At 59.7% G+C, this 21,454-nt stretch overlaps 2 protein-coding genes across 9 annotated transcripts in view; one reads left to right on the forward strand and one right to left on the reverse strand.

Annotated features, from left to right (window-relative positions):
* The window catches only part of BRD3 (bromodomain containing 3), a 34,547-nt gene that overhangs the window by 11,462 nt on the left and 1,631 nt on the right, over positions 1-21,454 (reverse strand). The window contains exons 1-7 of one of the 3 annotated variants that reach the window (XM_025475689.3): positions 9,529-9,864; positions 9,067-9,391; positions 8,170-8,307; positions 7,322-7,469; positions 6,312-6,526; positions 4,072-4,443; positions 1,667-1,795 (exon numbers count right to left, since the gene is read on the reverse strand). In XM_025475689.3, coding sequence (XP_025331474.1) covers positions 1,667-1,795; positions 4,072-4,443; positions 6,312-6,526; positions 7,322-7,469; positions 8,170-8,307; positions 9,067-9,279 — 1,215 coding nt within the window. In that variant the 5' untranslated portion in view covers positions 9,280-9,391; positions 9,529-9,864. Of the gene's footprint in view, positions 1-1,666; positions 1,796-4,071; positions 4,444-6,311; positions 6,527-7,321; positions 7,470-8,169; positions 8,308-9,066; positions 9,392-9,507; positions 9,865-21,454 lie in introns of those variants that run through there. The other 2 variants (XM_025475688.3, XM_025475687.3) reach the window with 2 other exon arrangements.
* Positions 9,897-20,218, forward strand: LOC112677403 (uncharacterized). 6 transcript variants are annotated; one of them, XR_004818398.2, is made up of 6 exons: positions 9,897-11,299; positions 11,838-12,012; positions 12,156-12,281; positions 12,840-12,971; positions 13,154-14,403; positions 19,089-20,218. XR_004818398.2 is itself a non-coding variant. In XM_049114383.1 (5 exons), exons 2-3 carry the CDS (start codon positions 12,481-12,483, stop codon positions 13,905-13,907), a joined length of 1,245 nt encoding a protein of 414 aa, XP_048970340.1. In that variant the 5' UTR covers positions 9,897-11,299; positions 11,838-12,480; the 3' UTR covers positions 13,908-14,403; positions 19,089-19,169; positions 20,041-20,218. The 6 variants fall into 6 exon arrangements, 3 of the variants coding, with proteins under 3 accessions (XP_048970340.1, XP_048970338.1, XP_048970339.1); XR_004818397.2 differs by having other exon boundaries at positions 11,838-12,281; XM_049114383.1 differs by having other exon boundaries at positions 11,838-12,971; positions 19,089-19,169; positions 20,041-20,218.

Below are 21,454 nucleotides of genomic sequence, written 5' to 3' on the forward strand. Positions count from 1 at the left end.
CCATATCAGCTCACACAAGATCCCAACCTACTGACAAGGCATCATCTCCAGGTTCTGGTCCCAGACTCTACTCTTTGAATGAAGACATTCCCAGAAGCACAGATGTGCACAGCGGCCTGGCCTGCTCCTGGCACATGGCCTAGAGGAGCACTGACAGCAGGCTGCCTCAATGCTGGGCTCCGACACCAGCGCTGGATTTGCATGACTGCACTAGTGCAGTTACCGAAGAGCCATTGGTAATCGAGACTGGTGGCCTCTGTGCCCATATTGCTGAGAACCAGCTGTTGCAGGAAAAGAACCAGAGCCACTGGCCTCTGCACTCTGCTTGCACACCCGATTTGCCACCAGCACTGCTTGGCTTCCTTATTAAGCTAAACCACAAGTTACCAGGTTTAGGAGTATCACAGAGCCAACATGGAGTAGGATTGTGCAAAGTCTTTTGTTCCAAAACACAGTGGGGGCGTGGTCTCCGTAGAAAACTACAGATCCTGCTTGCTTCCTGGGGCTACTAAGACTGCCATGCCATACTTCCCAGTGGGAGCCGGTCCACATAGGGTGCAGCCGGCAACAGCAGAGCCTGGGAAAGGCTCACACGCAGGAAGACCCAGCAGCACGAAAGACAGCTTCTCCCTCCTCCCTCCTCTGAGTCCTGGGAGGTCAAGGGTGATACCATGAGCTGTTTCACGGGTTTTCAAAAGGGTTCTAAGCAAAGACTAGGAACACCTCACATAACAAAGAGCCTACATCGGGGGGGGGGGGGGGGGGGGGACTGCTAGAAGAGAGTAGAGATCCGCAAATTTTACTCTTTCCTCCGAAAAAAAAAAAGTCTTTCAATTACATAACGTTTAAATTTTGATACTATTAGGGTGCCTGGGTGGCTCAGTTGGTTAAGCGTCTCTTTATTTTGTTTTAGGTCATGATCTCGGGGTCCTGCGAGGGAGCCCTGCACCAGGCTCCACTCTCAGCAGGGAGTCTGCTTGAGATTTTCTCTCCCCCATCCGACCCTCCTCCTGCTTGCACCTGCATGCTGTCTCTAAAATTATTTTTAAAAAGTATCTTTAAAAAATTTTGATGCCATTATTTAAAAACGCAACAATGCATGTCATACAGAGAGTGCACTGACCCACACAGAAATAGGTGGGCAGCACCCAGACTTCGGCAGAAAGTCGCACATGTGTGTGAGACCTGAGGGCACAGGTACATGGGTCCCTACACAGAAGGCCACTCACCTTCCCTACAGTCCCCATGCCTTGTCCCCCAAACTGTCTGCTTTTGTCAGAAAAGGCCGCACAATCATCACGTGACCCAGCTTCCAGCAGCCTGACCGGCAGGCCCATGACAAAACCCCCCTCGCAAAGTGAAGTGGTGGGAGGAGGCATGCCTGCCTTCTCTTCTCTTCCCCCCGCTGCTGGAGCATGAGCCTGTCCCGAAGGGTGCCTTCCCTGCAGCTCTGCCTGCAGCTCCTGGAGGGCAGAGGTTGGCCTGTTCACCCCCATGTCCCCGGGAAGCAGGTGTGGGGCCTGGCCCACACTGGGCACCACTCAAGAGAAAGGTGTTATGTGGGTGAGGCTCTCCCACAGAGCCCTGTGTCTTTCCTGGGCACCCACCCTAATTTGCTGGTCCCACCAATGCCCAGAAGGATCCCTGCCTGAGAGCCTCGGGTTACCTGGAGCTTCCTGGCCATGGCCACCACCTCGTGGTCTGGGGGGTTGTATTTGTAACAATTGGAGAACATTAACCGGATGTCAGCAGCGAAGCCCTGTGCGTCTGGGTACTCGCGACTGTCCATCTTCTTCTGTAACACATAAGCAGCAGGGTGTGAGGGGCACTGCCTGGCACTCTGGGGCTCAGCCAGACCCCACTTGCATGCACACGACCCAGCACACGACCACCAGCCACGGCCCAGCCCAAGCACAGCACCACACGACCCAGCACATGACCACCAGCACACGACCCAGCACACGACCACCATCCACGGCCAGCCCAAGACCCCAGAAAGAGTGTGGGACGGGAATGGGACTCGCGGGCTTGGAAGGGAGGGGAGGCAGCCACCCGGGGTGGAGGGCAACGCAGGAATCCTGGCTCCTATAGCCGCCCTGTAACGTCTCCTTGCTCTAGTTCTCAGCTCTACACGTTGGGTCACTTTATACAGCGAAGTCCCTGACAGGAAGAGCTCCAGGGGGATCGCAGAGCCTCCAGTAAGTCACTGCCACCTCGGGCGGAATGTCTATTCAGTTCACAGATCAGGACACTGACTTCGTCCCCAAGAGAATCCAGGCATTGCTGGCCAGCCTCCCCCTTGCAGGACGCACCAGATGGTCCCAGCCAACCCAGGAGGACAAGGCAGGGTTGGGGGAGAGACAAAAGGCACCTGCATGTGCACAACAGAAGCACGACCATCAACAGACACACAAGATAGTGGTTCGCAGTAAGGGCAAGTGGAAGGGAACTGCTTGGTGAGGGAGTGAGCTCTCTGTGTCTGGGTGGGGTCAAGTAGAAACCATGAGTCAGGGCCATCCTGTCAGCAAGGGGGCCTGCAGGAGCCGACGGCCTGCCCGGCTGGCACCTGTACGGACAGAATCCTGGGCTCCCCGCTCAGCCGCCCCTGGCTGTGTGGCTTGGAGTCACCATCCTCACTGGCTCCGCAGAGCTCTAGGGGTTAAAGGGGGCAGGAGGGACGCCTGGGTGGCTCAGTGGTTTAGCGTAATCCTGGAGTCCTGGGATTGAGTCCCACATCGGGCTCCCCACAGGGAGCCTGCTTCTCCCTCTGCCTGTGTCTCTGCCTCTCTCTCTCTGTGTCTCTCTTGAACAAATAAATAAAATCTTAAAAAAAAATTCTAAAAAGAACAAAAGTTAAAAAAATAAATAAATAAAGGAGCGTCACTGGGGTCAACAACGCCCCCATCCAGGTGCTGTGCCGGCTCCAGGCCTCAAGAGTTGAAGCGGATCCCGGGACGCTCCACCAGCAACTCACCTGGGGTGGGCCCTCCAGCCTCCACGTCCCCGTCTCTGACCCGCAGGGGTGCATGCAGACGAAAGGCCTGGCCCCTGTTCCCCCAGCCCAAGTCCCGGCCAGGACACTGTGCAGGGTGGACGAGACAGACACGCAGCCCTGCCCAGGGGCCAAGGGGGCCAGCTGCCCGCTGCCAGCCCAGAGCCAGGCCACGCATACCCTAAGCAGGGACAGCGCCTCCGTGATGCGGGCACCTGGCCTGACACGCGCAGCCATTCCTGCTGCCCCACAGTCAGGACCGGCTAGCAGAGAGCAGGCCTCTGCCGAGAACAAATCCAACCAGGGTTAGGGCTTCTCCCCAGGAGGGGGACAGTGCGAGCTTGGCCCTCCTGCCTCTGCTCGGATCTTTCTGCTCATTCTCTACTCGCACTGACTCACACGGATAAGACATTGTCTGAAGGAAAGGAAGGTACCAGGCTCCCGGCAGGGGCAGGACAGAAGGTATCCGAGGAAGAGGCTTGGTGCTGAGTGGTTTGCCCACCACCACAGGCTGCCTTCACTGAGAAAGCAGGCACAAGGCCAGGGACCAGCTGCTCAAGGCCCAGACCCTCTGTGTAGATAGCAGCAACTGCTCCCCTTTGCAGGGGTACCTTTAAGCGCCACATGGGCAGCTCGTGGGGGAGCTGGGCTACAGTCCCCAACTGCTGGGGTGTTCCTGGGAGACCCAGAGGCCAGCACCTGGCTGGCTCACAGTACTCCTGAGGGCAGGTGAGCCAGGGCCCAGCCCAACGGGCGGCCAGAAACCCCACCTGCATGTGCTCAGGAGCCCCTGTGCGGGAGGCCCCAGCTCTTGGTCTCAACTCTGCTACTTCCCCCACTCTGGGCAGGGAGAGGGTGGGTCACCTGAAAGGGCCTCCCTGAGGACATCCTGAAACCTGCAAACACACCAGGACAGGACACGGGTTCTAGTGGAACAGATGACTATGAAGCCCCAGGCTCAGGCATGGCAGGCAGGCCTCGTCCCCCCACGCCCAGACACGCCAGACCCATGCCACCCATGGGACACGTGCCAGTGGCACTCTGGGTGGCGCCCCTGCCAGCAAGAGGCCGCATGGTACCTTGACGGTGCTGAGGTCCATCGGGTGCTTGATGATGTCGTGGTAGTCATGCAGCTCCAGGGCCTCAGCGTCCACCGGCTTGTAGAAGGGCCAGGCGTAGGCCGCATGCTTCTTGGACAGCATTTCCTTGAGGATGCTGTCACAGTGCCTCAAGTGCTCCGACAGCTTGCCCTTCTTGCCCGCATGCTGGGGCACCTCGCCATCCTCTAGATCCTTCTTGGGCGGTTTGATGGGGCGGCCCCCACTCTCTCGCCGTGCCACCACCTTGGCCTGCTTGGGGTCTGACAGTGGCGGGGGCGACTCGCTCCGGCTCGCGGTGATGGCAGATGTCGTGGGCGTCGTGGTGTCTGCTTTCCGCTTTACACCCTTTTTCTGCGACAGTGAGATGACCAGTGAGCTCAAGAACGTGCAGTGGGCACGAGAACACCCATGCTTGCAGCTGTGCCTTCCACAGTGTGCTCCGCCAGGCTCCAAGCAAAGCGACAGCATGCACAGCCATACCCATCCTCCCGGCTGCCCCTGCGCAGTCCACAGGATGCCGAGGCTCAGAGTGGCCACATGTTGGGACCCAGGTCACACAGCTGGTAGTGGGAAGGCTGGACTCGGAACCCAGCCCAGGGCCGCCCCTCAAGGGTCCTCTCCCTTTGCCCCTGGGGTCCCGAGGTCACACCTGAACAGCGTGAGGTGTGGCATGCAAATCACCAGTGCCTAACCTCAGGCTCGTGTGTGAGGCTCCAGACACAAGCTTGACCCGGGTGACCTGGCCCCGGGATCGTCCCCAGGTGGGACTCAGGCTAAGGGACAGCAGAGACAAATGGAAATCCCTGCTTATAAAGGCCAGTGGGAAAGCTCCAGCCAAGGGCCTCAAAGCTGGAGCTTCAAGGACAGCCATCGTGGTGCAGGCCGAGGCCAGGAGGCAGGAAGAGCATGCCGGGCAGGGGCCGGGGCCGGGCAGCAGCGGGTTCAGGACCGAGGACTCCAGGGGGCTGACTGGGCAGGTCTGGACTTTAATCCTGAAGGCAGTGGGAGCCACAGAAAGCTATTTTCCGCAAGGGGAGGGAGTGCCAAAGTGACCCGTAGAGCCTCTTGTGGGTGTGAAGGGCAGACACTCTCATGGGCTGTGCCCTGAGAGCGAGGACATGTGGTAGAGCCGTGGGTCCACGGCATGTGAGTCTCTTCAGGTACCACGCCCGGGGGCCTCAGGTGTGCTCTGCAGCCAGGGCTCAGTACGTCCCCGAGACCAGCTCAGCCAGCTCCCAGCCTCTCAGACTGGCAGAGGAGCCCCTCAGAGCCGCGGCTCCCCCTCAGGCTGACGGGCTCACAGGACCTGCCCTCTGGGCCACCGCCACGGTCTCTGGCCCAGCCAAGCCACCACCACCAGGCTGGCAGGGGCACAACACCTGGCTATCCACAAACACTTGTGGGTATCCACAGGACACCAAGCGTGTGCCACAGAGGCCTGCAGGGGAGCACCTGGCCATGGCAAACAGGGCATGCTCCAAAAACAGCCGGGCACTATGTAAGGCAGCCTGGCCGGGCGCCGCCCGCAAGTGCAGGCAGTAAAGGCCACAGGGGAGGGGAGGCAATGGCAGGGGCGTTTTACCTTGGGGGGGCCACTTAACCCCCCTGAGCGCCTGCTTCCGCATGTGTAAGGTGGGGGAAATACTGTCTGCCCCATGGGGCCGCTGCGAGGGGTAAATGGAAGACGACACACATCAATGCCCAGCTGGTGGCCTGCCCTGGCCAGGACGGTCCCTGCCATCAGAGTTCCCAGACAAACTGGGGAGACGGACGCACTGGAGCTCACGCTAATGGGGCTGCGAGGTGCAGGGCGCAGGTGATGGCTCCTCACCATGCACGCAGGCCTCTGCCCTAACTCCAGGCGGGAGCAGGGGAGCCCCGGACTCCTCCCCCTTACTCTCCCACGCCTCCCCACGGTAATCCATGCACTGCCAAGGCCAAGGCTTCAGGGCCAGAGAAGCTGGGGTTCAGCGCAGCCTGCCCTCACCAGCTGTGTGACCTGCACTCCCTGAGCCTCGGTCTCCCCGTCTGCGTCAGGGGCGACGGCCCAACCTCACGGGTGTAGAACCACTCCAATGTCACGTGTACCAAATACCCAGTAAGTAGTCGGTGCCTGGGGACAGGTGGCAGATGTCCCCCCCTCCCCACCCCTGCTCACATCCAGGAACCCAGGCCTGGTGATCAGAGAGTCAGCTGACCTAGTCCCCAGGGACACTCACCTTGACGACAGGCGGTGTGGGAGGGACCACAGGGATGATGGGCGTCGAGGGAGGAGGTGGGGCGGCGGCCGGGGGAACAGGGACCGATGTGATGTTTGCAGTAATGGTTGGCACAGGGGTGGCAGCAATGACAGGCGTCTGGGAGACAGTGGGGGGGACGCTCTGGAAGGGGGTTGCTGGGGAGACAGAGGACACGGCCACCACTTGCTGCGTACCTTGAAGACAAAGGAAGGATTCTGAACACGCCAGGCTCTACCTGCCAGCTAGCTTCCAGACGCTTCCTGGACCATCCTCAGCCAGAGCACACCAGTGCTGGGGAGACCCTCCTTCTGAGACTCCTGGCCCTGCCCCTCGGCTGCCTTCACGGAACCGGCCTCCACAGGCACTCACCCAACAAACGAAAGGCACTCCCTCTGGCCAGAGACCAGCCTGGGAGGCAGAGCCAGGCCTGGGCCTGAGAAACTGGGGGTCAAGTCAGACTCCACCAATAACCAGCTGAGTTACCAGGGCAGAGCTACTGAGACACCCACAGTCCCATCTGCAGAGTGGGATGGCTGGCAGTGTTGGGGACCCACCCCAGCCTCTCCATCAGGGTGCACCTCTGTTCTGTTCCCGTTCCTGGCCCAGGTAAGACCCCCCCACCCCCCACCCCAGGGCTCCTAATGCTAATCCTGATCCCCACTGCCCTCCTGACAGGAGACTTGGCCCCTCTCCTGTCACGGAACAGACAACACCTGCTAAAGAGGCAGTGTCCTAGGGGGACAAAGGGATCTCCTGTGCAGACTTTTGGGAGAGGCGGCCTGAGAGCACAGGGACGCGGCAGGACCACAGCCTCCCCAGCAGAGCAGACTCCAAGGCAGATATAGATGGTAGCACTACCACCCAGACTGCCCCCACATCACAGAGAGGGACACTGAGCTCAGAGAGGCCAAGGGACCCGCCCGAGAAACGCTGCTGTCACGTCCCAGGGGGGTGTCGGGATAGAATGGCAGCACCGTCCACCCCTTTACCTGCACTCTGGGTTCCTGCAGCCGGTTTCCGCCCTTTGCCCTTCGGAGCAGGGGGTAATAATTCAACTTCCTCCTGGGGCATCTGGGCCACTTTCTGCAGAAAAATTTTCTCTAAGGCTTGGGCCATTAGCACTATGTCATCTGTGGGCTGAAGACACAGGGAGAGCCAAGGTCACTTGTTGGGAAAGGGGCCACATGCATGCAAAAGACTTCACTGGTCGTGGCTCAAGAAACGTTTATGTAAAACTCTGTTAAAAGATCTGGTAGGGCGGGGGGTGGGGGAGGCAAAAGGAGAGTATCTCATTTGGCACGGCACGTGCAGAAAACAGAACCTTCTGTCCAGTACAACTCAATCCATCTTCACTTTATCACATCGCTACCACGAATGACAAAACCCCACAAAGTCAGGAGCAGGTGGGCTTTCCCTAATCTACTCTTCTTGCCGAAAACCATCGTGTAGACGGGTTCCATCGGCACGCAGGGGCCTGGCCACTTTGGGTGGCTGCACGGGGCTGTCAGGGTGTGCACACACATGTGCTGTGGCTCTACACCCATGAGCCCGCACTGGCCCCATCAGTGTCCCTACACCCGGAGCTCCTAGGTCCAAGGGCACGAAATAATTCCACACGTAAACTACCTTCCCCCCACCAGGCTGCTCCAGGCTTCACTCATCCCAGGGGTCGTGGGCAGCACGTAGGTCCCCCCGAGCAAGGACTGTGGCCAGAGGGTGACACCCCTCCTCCATCGGAGAGCCGCTACAGAGCCTGGGCACCCCCCCAGGGGCCCCGTGGCCTGCACTCAGGGACTCACGGGGGCATTTTGGGGCTGCGTCCCAGGTACTTTCTTACCTTGTTATAAATGTAACAATTTGTAAACATGGTGTTGAAGTCCTGCATACATTCGCTCGCGCTCCAGTAATAATTATTTTCTAGTCTCTTCTTAATAGTCCCCATATCCATTGGGTTTTTTATGATTTTATGGTAATCCTGGGAAAGAGATTTTCAGAGGCATCATCAGCGCACTCTGCAGTGTCATGTTCGCTGTCCCCGAGGAGGGCGATGGCACACGGAGTATCTTCTCAGGTGAGCTGGGTACCATGGTTGGACCAAAGGCAGTGTCTGGTCAGCTGAGGCCGGGTGCAGGGCCTGGGGCGAGCGCCGGGCCCACTTCAAACCACCACCATGCCTCTCACCCGAAAGATTCTGTCTGGATGGGCGGGGCTCAGAGACGCACAGAACTGGGCAGCCGGGGCAGGCCCAGGACCCACCGGCACTGTGGAGAGGGCACCGAGCCTCCAACTCGACTCCAACCCCAGAGCCCGCCGGTAACCCATGCCGAACTGGGACCAGGGCTTCCCCTGGAAACGCTCAGGGTTTCTCTGGGTCCAAATAAGGAACCCATGAGATGATGGGGCCAGCACCCCTGGAGAGTGGGCCACAACCTGCACTGAACGTTTGATGGCGAAGGGCGGAGGCACGGTTCTACAGGAGGGACACAGGAACAGCAAGGGGACAGCTGCTCCCTTCCCTGCCTGTGGGACTCGAGTTCTCCCCGGCTCCCTGCACACTCCCATGCCCCAGGAACCCCTCTGCTCCTCGGTCACCACGGGCCCTGGGCTGGGCCTGGCTTACCGGCACCACAGCTGCCTGGGCCTAGGCACAGTTCTTCCAGACGGTGTGTGTGGGGTGGGGGGGGGAGCGGCCAGAGGGGCAGGGATGCCAGTGTGGAGGGTAGGGGGTACTCACGGGCAGGTTCAGCTTGATTGCATCTACGGGCTGGTAGAAGGGCCAGGCGAACTGGTGTTTCCAGAGCGTCTTTACCACCACGTTCTGCATGTACTGCAGCTGGTTGGTCTTGCGGCCAGGCTTGGCAGGGTTGGAGACCTCCGGCGGGGGCGGGTTCACCGGGCCCGGGGCCGCCGGGATCCCCGCGGGCGCGACCGTCGTCGTGGTGGACATCCTCCGCGGCTCGCTCACTGGCCGTCACAGCAGCGGCTCAGGGAGGCCCTCGCTTCCACTATGCTCCTTTTGGAGGCCTGACATCCCATTTCTGGGCCCAACCAGGCAGCACCTACAGGGCAGGAGGCACAGCACAGACAGGCCGGTCACCAGGGCCCCACCTCGGGGACTCCTGAGCACACCTGAGCAGTCACGGTGAGGCCAGGTCACGCTGCCCACGCCACTCACCCTGCTCAGACCGGCCCTCACCTGCTACCTGCTCTGACTACTGCTGTCAGGCGGGGGCAGGGATGTGGCGTGAACACAGGCTGCCTGGGTGGGCGGGACAAGGCAAGGGTGGGAAGGTGGCCGTCCAGGCACACAGCCAGCAGCGGGAGGCGGGAGCCCAGGAGGCGGCCTCTCCTGGCTCACTGCCCACCAACTGCCCGCCTACTGGGGGCTGACTCGGACTGTTCTTGAGCGTGGCAATTTTGGAGGAATGATTCACACGTAGAGAGGGCTCCAGCATCAACCCCACAGAGCCGAGCCAGGCAGGCAGAGCATTCGCAGAATCGCGCGTGGCGTGTGGAGCTGGGCCCCTTTGGGGCGAGGTTCTGATGTAACCATGAGAACCAGCGCTGGTTTGTGATGGCAGGCCAGGGTGTGACACCCCCGGCCCCAGGCCAACCACGGGGGCAGGAGAGGGCACATCTCACCCAGCACTCTCTGTAAACACAGGGCTGCTGCCGACCTCCCCAGCTTTCGGGAATGCTCACCAAGCTCATTGCTGGGAAGGAAGACGACCAGCGACGCCCCGGAACCAACAGGCCAGTCCCACCGTGGGCTCTGGCCTTACTAAAGTTTCCTGGCTGGAAGCTGCTGGCCCACTTTTACTTGTAGGGCCCAGAGCAGATCAGAGGCCGCACGTGGATAGGAGCACTGGGCCCCATCTGTGTTCCCTGTCACACTTCCGGTTTTTATGTGTCCTTGTTACAATATTCAGGCAGTTCGGGGTGGAGTGGCAGTCCTATGGCATGAGGGGCCAGACGGGACGGGGGGAGGACAGAGCAGCACAGGTTGGCCCCTGGAATCAGCCACCCTACCCACAACTTGCAAAAGTGGATCCTTAAAACTTTCAGAGTCTCGTGAGGTGGTTAACATCCTGTTGGTAGCTTGCCACCTGCCACGTGGGCGTGTTTACAGCAGAGTAATTGGCACTTGCTACAAACCACTCCAACCAGAGCAAAAAGGGCTCAAGCCGACAGCAGGTGCATGTTGCCCACCAAGACCTGCTCTGCATTCAAGGGACACCCCGGAACCCCCACGAGGTGCCACGCCCACCACCCTGGGGAACCCACAGCCGCTCCCCTCTTTCACACCCTCCTGGGGAGAGCTGGCACCTCTCTCTTGCTTCTCTATCTTGCCAAGCCAGGGGAGTGGCACAGTCAGCACGGTGCCCATGGCCCCAACCAGCTGCTCAGCAGTGGGTGGGGATGGGTGGCTGAGCCAGCCTGTGCTAATGGCAATAAGGGTAGGTCTTCATCACCAGAAAGACTGGGAGCCTGGAGCAAACCTGAGTTGTCTCTCATGCCCCACTGCCCGCCTCCCCCCACCCCCAGCAGGCCAGCAAGTGCAAACTTGGCCTAAACACCACCTCCACCTGCGGGAGCTCCTTCGGTGCACTCAGGAGGTTCCACCACCTGCTCCCTAGGTATCTGGCAGGTGGGTGGGTGCCCAGCACCTAGCACTGCTGCTGCTTCTGCAGGTGCACAGCACAGAAAGCCACAGAAGTTAGGACACAGCCAGGGCCTAAAAAATGATCTGGAAGGACATGGGCCAAGGTGCAGCTGGCCTCGTCCAGGCAGGAGGGCACTCAGGCATGCTCACTACAGGGCCATCCTCAGGCTGCCACCCGGACTTGAGGCCTGCCTCAAGGCCTCCCCCTCTCTTCCAGCTCTGAACGCCGCTCCAAACATGTGGCTGAGTGGGAAGCTGGCTCTGGCCACAAACACGGGATCCCGTCCCCTAACCCCGTCTTGAGGTAAGAGCCCAGGGGCAGCACAGTGGCTGCCGTGAGCCTGACTTGCAGGACTCTGCCACATGCCAGCCCAACCCAGCCCCCTGCCCTGCCCCTGGCACTGCCAGGGGTTCCAGACCACACTGCTGAAGCTCTGAGCAGAGTGCCTGGTGCTGCCACATGCTCCCTGAGGGCCAGCGGTCACTACAGGCCACAGGAGTTCTTCCGCGGTGGCCCATCATCAGCCCCGGGAGTCTGTGTGGTTCAGAGGGGACGTGCAGAAAGAGCCCAGCAGCATCCAGCACATAGTACCCACAGTCTGCGGGGACCCTGCACAGGGATAAGCCCTCCCTCTTTCTGCAAACTGCTGAAACAGACCCCTCCAACACCTGACAATGGCCACAGGGCTTGTGGTGTCCCATCAGAGTGGCAGTGTCCAGCCCTCTGCTTCTCTCAGCTCTCACAGCTCCCAGCAGCCCAGGCCCCAGCTCAACAGGGGGGACATGGTGGCAGCCAGAGTATAACAGGTTGGTGGGCCCCCTTACAAGCCCTGCGATTGCAGGTGCCAGGATCCACCTCTCAGGAGATCAGCAAGGGGAGAGTCAGAGAGCTTACGTCGGACGCCTCCAGAACCTGACCCCTGGGAGCCGCCTCGGCAAGGGAAGAGGACTCAGAGAAGCCCTCCAAACATAAAGTTGCACAGGACACCCAGCACAACTCCTCTGGGGCAACAGGCAGTAAGTGGCCGCCTCCCTGCAGACGGAGCCCAGGCCTGGGGGTCAGTCACCTCTGCTCAAAGCCCAGCAGGATGGGCTGAGTCTAGGGTGAGCAGAGCCATGGTGAAAGCCTGGCCTTGCCTTTCCCCTGGACGCTTCTCCAGGCCCGACGGTGACGTCACAGACACTGACAAGCACAGAGGGCTGTCCCTCAGCCTCCCTCATCTGGGAGGGATAAGGGCTGCATTCTGAGACCGGGAAGCAAATGCTGCTTCCAGAGAAGTGAAAACGTAAGCAGATCACCAGCACACCCTCTCACAGGGGCAGCTACGAACAAAGTAAGGGACAAAGTGCAAAACAACATGGGGTTCAAAAGAGAGGTAGAGCTGCCGCGCAGTCACGTGACCCCAGCTCTCTGGGGGCCCACCTGTGCCCAACACTCAGAGCACCCCATGCTCCTTCGGTGCGCTCAGGAAGTTCCTCTCAGAAATGTGTCCAGCATCCACCCCACGCCTCGCCCTGTGTGATTGCCCCACTACCCTCGGGCCCAGGCCTCACTGTTGCCCTCCTGGGGTGAGGCCGGTGGGAGCAGACGGTGGAGAAAACACCAAGTATGTTGAGTGGTCAGCCACGGCCACAAGCCCTTTACCTCTGCGGATGCTCAGACTCATGTGGCCTGAGGCCAGAGTGACAAAGCTGAGGCTCTTCCACCCGCGGGGATTTCCTGAGGCTGTCCACATGGGCATTTGGGGACATAAGCCACCAGGGGCGGGGGGAGAGGACCAGGCAGCTAAAGAACGAGATGGCCCTTCCGTTGCCACACCAACACCAAGACCTCTGGCAAGCAGGGCCATGTGGAGGGCGGCAAGGAGCACCCACTGGGTCTGCCACACCAGGGTTCAAAACTCGGCTCCCTCACCAACTGACCTGTGGCACTGCTGTCACCTACCGAGTGCTCCCAACTCCATGGTCAGACACAGGTGCGTGGCTTCCACCCACGAAGATGAAGGGACCAGGGGCATCCTGGCCAATGGCTAGGGAGCTGGGGAACACTGGCATGTTGGGCTGGAAGGAGGTATCCTGGTTCCCAAATCACCCGGAGAGGGGACTCAGCACAGGGTCAGAAACCAGAGCCCGAGGGTCTCTGCATACCCATTACCAGGCGCTGTGAGGACACAAGGAGGTCACACGTGGGACCGAGAACTGAAACGTGTCTACCTAAGATAACCACCACCCTCCACCTCGCCTCCTCATCCCAGCAGAGCAGGAGCAGCCTCTCGATGCCCCAACTCCACGATGACGGCAGCCAGGCTCGGAGAAGCAGCACGTCTGTCAACGAAGCAGGAAGGCTCTTGCTGCAGACCACTCTTCCCTGGGGCCTGTGCCTCCACGTGGGCACTGGTCCCTCTCTGACCCCCCAGGCTTGGCCTCTATGCAGGAGCATGGGGCCCCCAGCCCCGCCCCTTGGCCATGCCAGGCTGGGGAGAAACGCCCAGGCAGTAAACTGCCACGGGGGCCGGCGGGGCCTGCTTCTGCGTCTGCTGCCAGGGACCTCCGGCACCTTCTCAAGGGAGTCCCTAGTGGGATACGCCAGGGCCCCCAAATCAGGAGGGAAACAAAGGCAAATTGGGGCCACAGAAGGGTCTGGCCTCACCTCCTGGCCCAATCTATTGTGGCTGGGTGGGGGATGCCAAGATGGGGGTCATGGAGGGAGTGAAGATAAAAGCCCAGCTGGGACCCCATTCCCCGGGTCCCCATCAGCCTATGGCAACATGTACTGGGTACTGGTTGCAAAAGAGAAAACTGAAGCCCAGGGTGCTCAGAGCTCTCACACCAGTGCACAGCCTCTTGGGCAACGAAGCTCCCCTGGACACCCCCACTGCGGCAGGCAACCTGTGAGCCCCAGGGACCCCTGACTTCCCTTCAGCTCCAGCACACACCCCATGCCCTGGCCAGAGTCTGATCCTGATCCTGATCATTGCCCCCTCCTCCCGGGAGCCAGGCATGCCCGGATGGAGTCTGCTGGATTTCCGAACCCAGTGAATCCACCGTTCCAGGGTGGTGTGGGGGCGGGGGCAGGATCTCTGACATACACATGCCCACCCCCAGGGCCTGGGATGACATCCCAAATCAAACACAATATGCTGCAAGGAAACATGAATTTTCATCCTAAGGATAAATAAGGATCTGCTGCAGGGTCAGGTTTTGCTGCACAGGTTTTTTGCTGTTTTTTTAGGGAAAAAAGCTCTGTCCCCAGAGTTTCTGGTGACTGAAGTGGAGCCAAGGATGGCGGCCCTGTGACAAGGAAGGCTGCCTGTCACTATCAGCTTCTACGCCAGCCTGGAACTTTACGATGTCACATGGAGGGGGACAGGCCTGTACTTCGCCATCTCATGGTCCAGGCAATCACAGGTAGGTGAGAGAGCCGGTGGGTGGCAGCCCCGGGACTCGGGCACCTGCGCCAGTTTGCTAGAAATGCCTGCTATGAAGTGAACGCGAGGGGCGTCTACTTCAACACTATTTGATAACCTTTCGGATACAATGTTAACGCTTTGGGGGTGATAGTGGTATTGCAGCTCTAAGTTTTCTAGAGTCATTATCTTGCAGAGACAGGTGCTCCAAGTCTTCTGAATGAGACGTGTCTGGAGCTTGTCCCGATAGTGGCCGTGGGGCTTTGCAAATAAGATGGGACAAAGCAGGAGAGGCTGAGCACTCTGGGGGTTGTGGACGGCCTCTATTCCCTCCACTTCTGTCTCCACTGGAAGCTCCCACAGCACCAGAAGAGGGCAAACCCCACTTTTCCTTGGTTGTTCAGGCTCCGGCATCCCCCACCCCTTCACAGCAGCTGCCAGCCCTGGGGGACACGACTTTGCTCCCCACTTACCTGGGTGGGAAGAGGACCCCCACGCACGGGAGGTGCCAAAGAGACCCCAGCACCTCAAGCCTACATGTGCTTGTAAAATCTGTGAGCTGCAAGGTCTGCCCTGCACCCCCCAGCTGTCCCCAGGGGAGGGAGTGCAGGTCTCCTGGGGTAAGCACACAGGAGGAAAAGGTACAGCTCCAGTCCATGGACCTGAGAGCCCACAGGCCGCCTGATGCCCGCTGGCTGGAAACCATTCTTCTAGAGCATGGGTCTAAAGGTCTGTAAGCACATAATGCAGGAGCAATTAATTTCACCATTAAGGCTCCCCAGGGTCAGGGAGCCTCCAGAATGTGCCTGGGGCTGTCAGGGTGCGGTGCTCTGCACACACCCGCTGACAGACACTTCGCTTGGGTTCCCTATTTACTGCACGGACAGCACCCGCCTTGCACGGGCAGCCCTCCCGGTGGTCACGGAGTGGGGACCCCACTTGAACGCAGCCCCACAGCCAGCAGGGAAGTGGTGCTCCCCCCAGGGACAGCCAGAAGCCATTGCTGAGCGCCCACTCTGTGTTAGGTGCTATCGGGCAGGAGGCCGAGGCTCAGAGAAGCTGCCCCGCTTCCCAGGGGACAGCTGCCAAGGCAGGAAGGCAGCACGTGCAAACTGGGTGAAGGTCAAAGTGGAGACAAGCCGCCTTTGACACAAGAGGATCTGAAACTGCCCAGAGCGGAAACTCAGATAAACCACAAAAACCCTCAAACACAAGTGAAAGCCAGAGATCCGGAGTCCTGGCGAGACCCCAAGGAGGGCTTCCCAAGTGGACAGCGGGCAGGGGAGGGCAGGGGACACCGACTGGCCCCCCCACCCTCCAGGGTCACTCACGCTCCTCCACTCAGAGGGGCTCTGTGCTGGCCCTGGGCGGGTGGGAATAGGGCCCAGGGTCTGCAGGCTGCAAGATGGGGGCTGGCCTGGAGGCAGCAGGCCAGCTCCTCACCTCTTCCCAAGAGCTTAGAGTCAGCCCCTCAAGTCAAGTCCTCAAGGATGGACTTGCCTCCATCCTCCACGGGGATCTAAAATACTAGATAAAACAGAAATCCACCTACCTGGAGGCTTGTCCAGCCCACAGGAACATCAGGAGAGACCTTATTCGGGGCCTTGGACACATGAGGGAGCCCTCTGTCCAGTGGCCGTGTAGAGACCACTCCAAGCCTGGGCCACAGATGCAGCAGCCCTTCCGCCAGAGCGCTGAGCTGCAGGCGGTAACAGGCAGGCAGAGCTGAAGCCCCTGGGCATCTGGGACTGAAGCTAGTAGGGGACGGACCCTTCCTGCGGTGGCGACAGGGCACCTCCAGCCCTGGGGGGAATGAGGCCGGAAGGGGGCAGGGGTGGGGGTATTTCCGGGCTGGCTTGGCCCAGAGCAAGGAGCCCCTATTTGGACCCAGGGATCCCCAGCTTTCAAGGGAGGGTGGAGGGGCCACAGGGGACAGGGTGGGGCGAGGCTGAGCAATTCTGCAAGGGTTGGTGGAGGTTCTCAGGAGGCTCCTAGTGTGGGGGGCATCTGGGGGCTTGAGGGGACACCGTGGCATGCCATAGGAGGATAGGAGGCACCTAGGGACACTGACACCGAGGGAGGAGGTGGTTGGAGGTAGGAGGGAGTCCCCCAGTCTCGGCTGCCGAAGGGGACCAGGGGCAGGGCCTGAGCTCACCTAGGCCCGCCTTGTCCTGCTCAGATCCGCGGTGCCCACCAGCACCAAGGACGGTCTTGTGAATCTCAACCTCCTGAGGTGGGTGCTCACTCTCTCTCTGCACCAGGGGGTCTCTGTGCTTGTAGGGGGCTCCCTCACTGCCACACTCCATTCCTGGTCTCCTTATACCATCCCGGCAGGGCATCGGTAGCTGTCCACCCATCTTCCAAGTAGGGACAAAGGCTCAGAGGCAAAGGGGCAACAGGTCGCCCAGCCAGAAGGAAGCAGAAGCAGACCTTGAACGAGGCCACGTGCCCCACACCAGAACCCCAGCCACCGCCTCTCAGAAGCCTCTTCCCCATCCAGTAGATCCCGAGCTAAGTGTGCCCCAGAGCAGGGCACCTCTGCCCCCAGGCGGCCGGCCAAGCCTCCACAGTACATGCTGACCAGTGGCTGCCCTGGGGCCAGCAGGCCAGATCACAGGAAACTGGATCCGTGAGGCCAGGGTCGACTTCCATGATAGATGGAGCCAACTGCCTGTGGGGCCAGGGGAGGGGACCCCAGGGGAGCAAACAAGCAGGCTGGGCCCACCGCTGCCTCCTGCCCACACTCTGGGCCTGTCACACCCTGCCCAGCCAGGGCCCTGAGCCTGCCTGAAAGGTCTAGGTCACACCTGCCCTCCAGCAGCAAGGGACCCACCCTCTGCTGGCCCAGTCCCATCTAACCTGTGGGCACTCCACCCGGTGCTATGGGACTGTCACCAGGCCCCAGGTCTGGCCTGCAAGTGGACCCACACTGTTGTCCCCTCACCCACCTGATGCCCTGTCATGTCCTCTGGGCTCTGGTGTCATTACTACACCAGAGTACCTCCCACGGTAGCGGTGTTACTACAGCCCCAGTGCTCCCTGGAGTACCTCCCACGGTAGCGGTGTTACTACAGCCCCAGTGCTCCCTGGAGTACCTCCCACAGTAATGGTGTTACTACAGCCCCAGTGCTCCCTGGAGTACCTCCCACGGTAGTGGTGTTACTCAGCCCCAGTGCTCCCTGGAGTACCTCCCACGGTAGTGGTGTTACTACAGCCCCAGTGCTCCCTGGAGTACCTCCCACGGTAGCGGTGTTACTACAGCCCCAGTGCTCCCTGGAGTACCTCCCACGGTAGCGGTGTTACTACAGCCCCAGTGCTCCCTGGAGTACCTCCCACGGTAGCGGTGTTACTACAGCCCCAGTGCTCCCTGGAGTACCTCCCACGGTAGTGGTGTTACTACAGCCCCAGTGCTCCCTGGAGTACCTCCCACGGTAGTGGTGTTACTACAGCCCCAGTGCTCCCTGGAGTACCTCCCACGGTAGTGGTGTTACTCAGCCCCAGTGCTCCCTGGAGTACCTCCCACGGTAGTGGTGTTACTACAGCCCCAGTGCTCCCTGGAGTACCTCCCACGGTAGTGGTGTTACTCAGTCCCAGTGCTCCCTGGAGTACCTCCCACGGTAGTGGTGTTACTACAGCCCCAGTGCTCCCTAGAGTACCTCCCACGGTAGTGGTGTTACTACAGCCCCAGTGCTCCCTAGAGTACCTCCCACGGTAGTGGTGTTACTACAGCCCCAGTGCTCCCTGGAGTACCTCCCACGGTAGTGGTGTTACTACAGCCCCAGTGCTCCCTAGAGTACCTCCCACGGTAGTGGTGTTACTACAGCCCCAGTGCTCCCTGGAGTACCTCCCACGGTAGTGGTGTTACTACAGCCCCAGTGCTCCCTAGAGTACCTCCCACGGTAGTGGTGTTACTACAGCCCCAGTGCTCCCTGGAGTACCTCCCACGGTAGTGGTGTTACTCAGCCCCAGTGCTCCCTGGAGTACCTCCCACGGTAGTGGTGTTACTACAGCCCCAGTGCTCCCTGGAGTACCTCCCACGGTAGTGGTGTTACTCAGCCCCAGTGCTCCCTGGAGTACCTCCCACGGTAGTGGTGTTACTACAGCCCCAGTGCTCCATGGGAGTACGTCCCAAGGTAATGGTGTTACTACAGCCCCAGTGTTCACTGATGTTACTACTCACAGTGGTGATGTTACCTCAGCTCAAGTGCTTGCATGTAAACCAAGCTACTCTTGCAGGCTCTCCTCCCCATTGCTCCTTCTCCCCCTTTGGACCACCCTGTAGGGGCGGGGACTCTGTCACCATAGGGGACAGTCACGTGGTCACCTGTGTCTCTAACCCCAGACCCACAATCAGCTGGGCCAGGGCAGCAGGGAGGCAGCTGAGACAGCGGAACACAGAAGGGTGCTTGCCTTATCTGAGTCCACAGCCAGCGGAGCCCAAGGTCTTAACGCCCAGCCCCTGGCTCAGGGATGGCACCATGAATACGCAGTCAACGTTAGGGGTGGGCACACAAGCCAATGGCAATAAGCTGGGGGGGCACCCCCTTCTTGAAGCCCATACCACTCCATCTGTCCCTTACGCCCACACCACACCCCTGGAACACTCTCTGGTCACAGTCATTGCACAGGGAAGGCATCCCCTCAGCTTAGTCACAGAACTGAAACGGCTCCTCTTCTTTCTGGTAGGCCTTACAAGGGTGCAGATGTACAGAACTGAGAACATGGTCCTGCCTGCGGGCAGCGGCCACCACTGACAGAAGCCAACAGGTGAGGACATTCCCACCTCCAAGTCCCGGGGTTCCAGGTACTTGGGACCTCGATGGGGCCCCCAGAGCCCCAGCTCCTATGATATGGTGCCCCCACTCCAGCCACCAAGCCCAACTTTAACCACACACAGAGAAAATGGATTAGGGACACCTGAACTGTCACTGCACTCCAGGTGACATATTTCAAGGAGATGGAAAAGTACTTCCAAACACCTCATTAACTCTGGACGAGGTCCCCCGGAACTTCCAGGGCCTGTGGCAAGCAGGGAGGAGGCTTCCTCCAAAATGCAGCTTTTAGCTGGCTCTCACTGGAGATCATAAAGGCCCTAAAAAGGAGGTCAATTGAGAGCAGACTCTCTTCTAGAATACTTAAAAGCTGGAGAAAGAAATAAACACTCACCTATAGCACTGAAGCAGCAGGGCCGAAAGCCTCTGGCCGCACACAGGTCCCCATTACCACTACTGTAAACATACATCCAGGAGCCAGACTTCAAATGTAAACCACCAAAGCGTGAATGATCCCGAAACATGACACTTTAAGAGCCCCCAAGCTTCTCGAATGGCAGGAGCACAAGTACCCAGAGTGGGGGGGCGGGGGTGTGCAAGCACCAAAGGCTTCCTGGACACGCCAGCCACCACCTGGGCACCTAGACAGTGACCAGTAGCCCCGGTCCAAACACACCAGGCAGCCCACTGTGACGTGGACACCTATCGGTCTCTTCTGCTCAAACAAAGGGCAAAGCCTCACGTGGGAGGGAAGGGGCGCTCCCAAGATGCAAATTCCTGGGGCACCCCAAGTTCCCAAAGGTAAGAATACAGCAAGCAGGGTGCTGCTTTCCACCGTAATTCTTTAAAATTTCCTCGTGGGGCAGCCCGGGTGGCTCAGCAGTTTAGCACCACCTTCAGCCCAAGGCATGATCCTGGAGACCCAGGATCGAGTCTCACATCGGGCTTCCGGCGTGAAGCCTGCTTCTCCCTCTGCCTGAGCCCCTGTCTCTCTCTCTCTCTCTCTCTCTGTGTGTGTGTGTGTCTCGTGAACAAATAAATAAAATCTGTAAAAATAAATAAATAAATAAAAATAATAAAATTTCCTTGCGAAATAAATGCTTCAACTGGCCACTGGCCTGCTGATGCAAGGTATACAGGGCTTGCCTTTGGGGTCCCGCTGGTTATAGTTCAAAGATCAGTTAGGAAAGAAAGGAGGAACAGGCTACCTACCCATCCACACTACTGAGCCAGGCCCCTGAACTGCCTCCCCATCAACTATCTGCAGAGCAGCTTCAGGCACGTCTCCAGCAGCGGGGACTTGGTGGGCTCTGGGTCTGGGCGGGCCCCCACTCCTGGCTCGACCCCAGCTTCCCGTGGGCCCACCAAGGGAACGCTGCTCTCCCGAGGAGGACAGGGCCGCCACTGGTGGACAGAAGGCCAGACGGACACCGTGGCCAAGCATGGAGCAGGGTCCTGTTAGTCTTGTGCCAACCACTCCACTCCGGGGGCTGGGGGCCAACACTCCCCAAGGAAAGCTCCACCACCTAGAACCAGGAAGTGGCTGTGCACCTCACCACTAGCTGGGCACAGGGCTCTGGTGGCTGGCGACTTGCCAGGCTGCAGGAAGAGGGCACAGGAAGGAGCCTTTGGCTGCAGCAGCGCCAGGCTGGGCGGTACACGGTGCATGGCCCCCGGCCCCCGCCCCCCTCTCCGCTTTCACTTTCTGCCCAACACTGCCCGAGAGTCAAAGGCGGGAGCAGAGTGTTTACAAATCCCCTCCTTTATTCAAAGCTCACTTCTAAAGCACGCGTGAACTCCTGCTGAAGGAAATCAATTACTCTACTTCCTAAATACAAAACAAAAATCCCAACGGTGCCGAATGCCCACTCCCCCACCCCCCAGAAAAAGCATCTTAAACCCCTCCTCCCTGGATGTCCCCAAAGCAGGGCTGGGACTGGATCTAGGCCTCTGCGGAGCTGCTGGGAGGCAGCTTCCAGATTCCCAGGGGCAGAGGCATGCCCCTGCCCCCCCAGGTCACCAGAAAAGTCAGAAATGCCCCTCACCTCCAGGTGTCACCTCCTGCCCAGAGGGCGGGCGTTGTAACGCCCTGTGTGTGCCCTATCTTTCCTGATCTGCAACCACCAGCACACACCAAAGGCCTCCACACGAGAAAGGGCAAACACAGAGCTTTATTTGCAAACGGGAGGCCACAATCAGGGCCGCTGTGCAGGGCCCGGGGAAGGAGGGAAGAGGTCTCTAACTCCTGAGGACCGACCCCTTGCACAGATGCAGCCCTTT

This window comes from Canis lupus, chromosome 9 (assembly GCF_003254725.2).
Source record: "Canis lupus dingo isolate Sandy chromosome 9, ASM325472v2, whole genome shotgun sequence".
NCBI lineage: Eukaryota > Metazoa > Chordata > Mammalia > Carnivora > Canidae > Canis > Canis lupus.

What these genes read in the sequence shown, in the direction of transcription:
- LOC112677403 (XM_049114383.1), top strand. Translation starts at nt 12,481, where the DNA reads ATGTGTCCAGCATCCACCCCACGCCTCGCCCTGTGTGATTGCCCCACT. An exon ending in AACTCCATGGTCAGACACAG is followed by an intron (nt 12,972 to 13,153) that starts GTGCGTGGCTTC and finishes ACCCATTACCAG; the next exon opens with GCGCTGTGAGGACACAAGGA.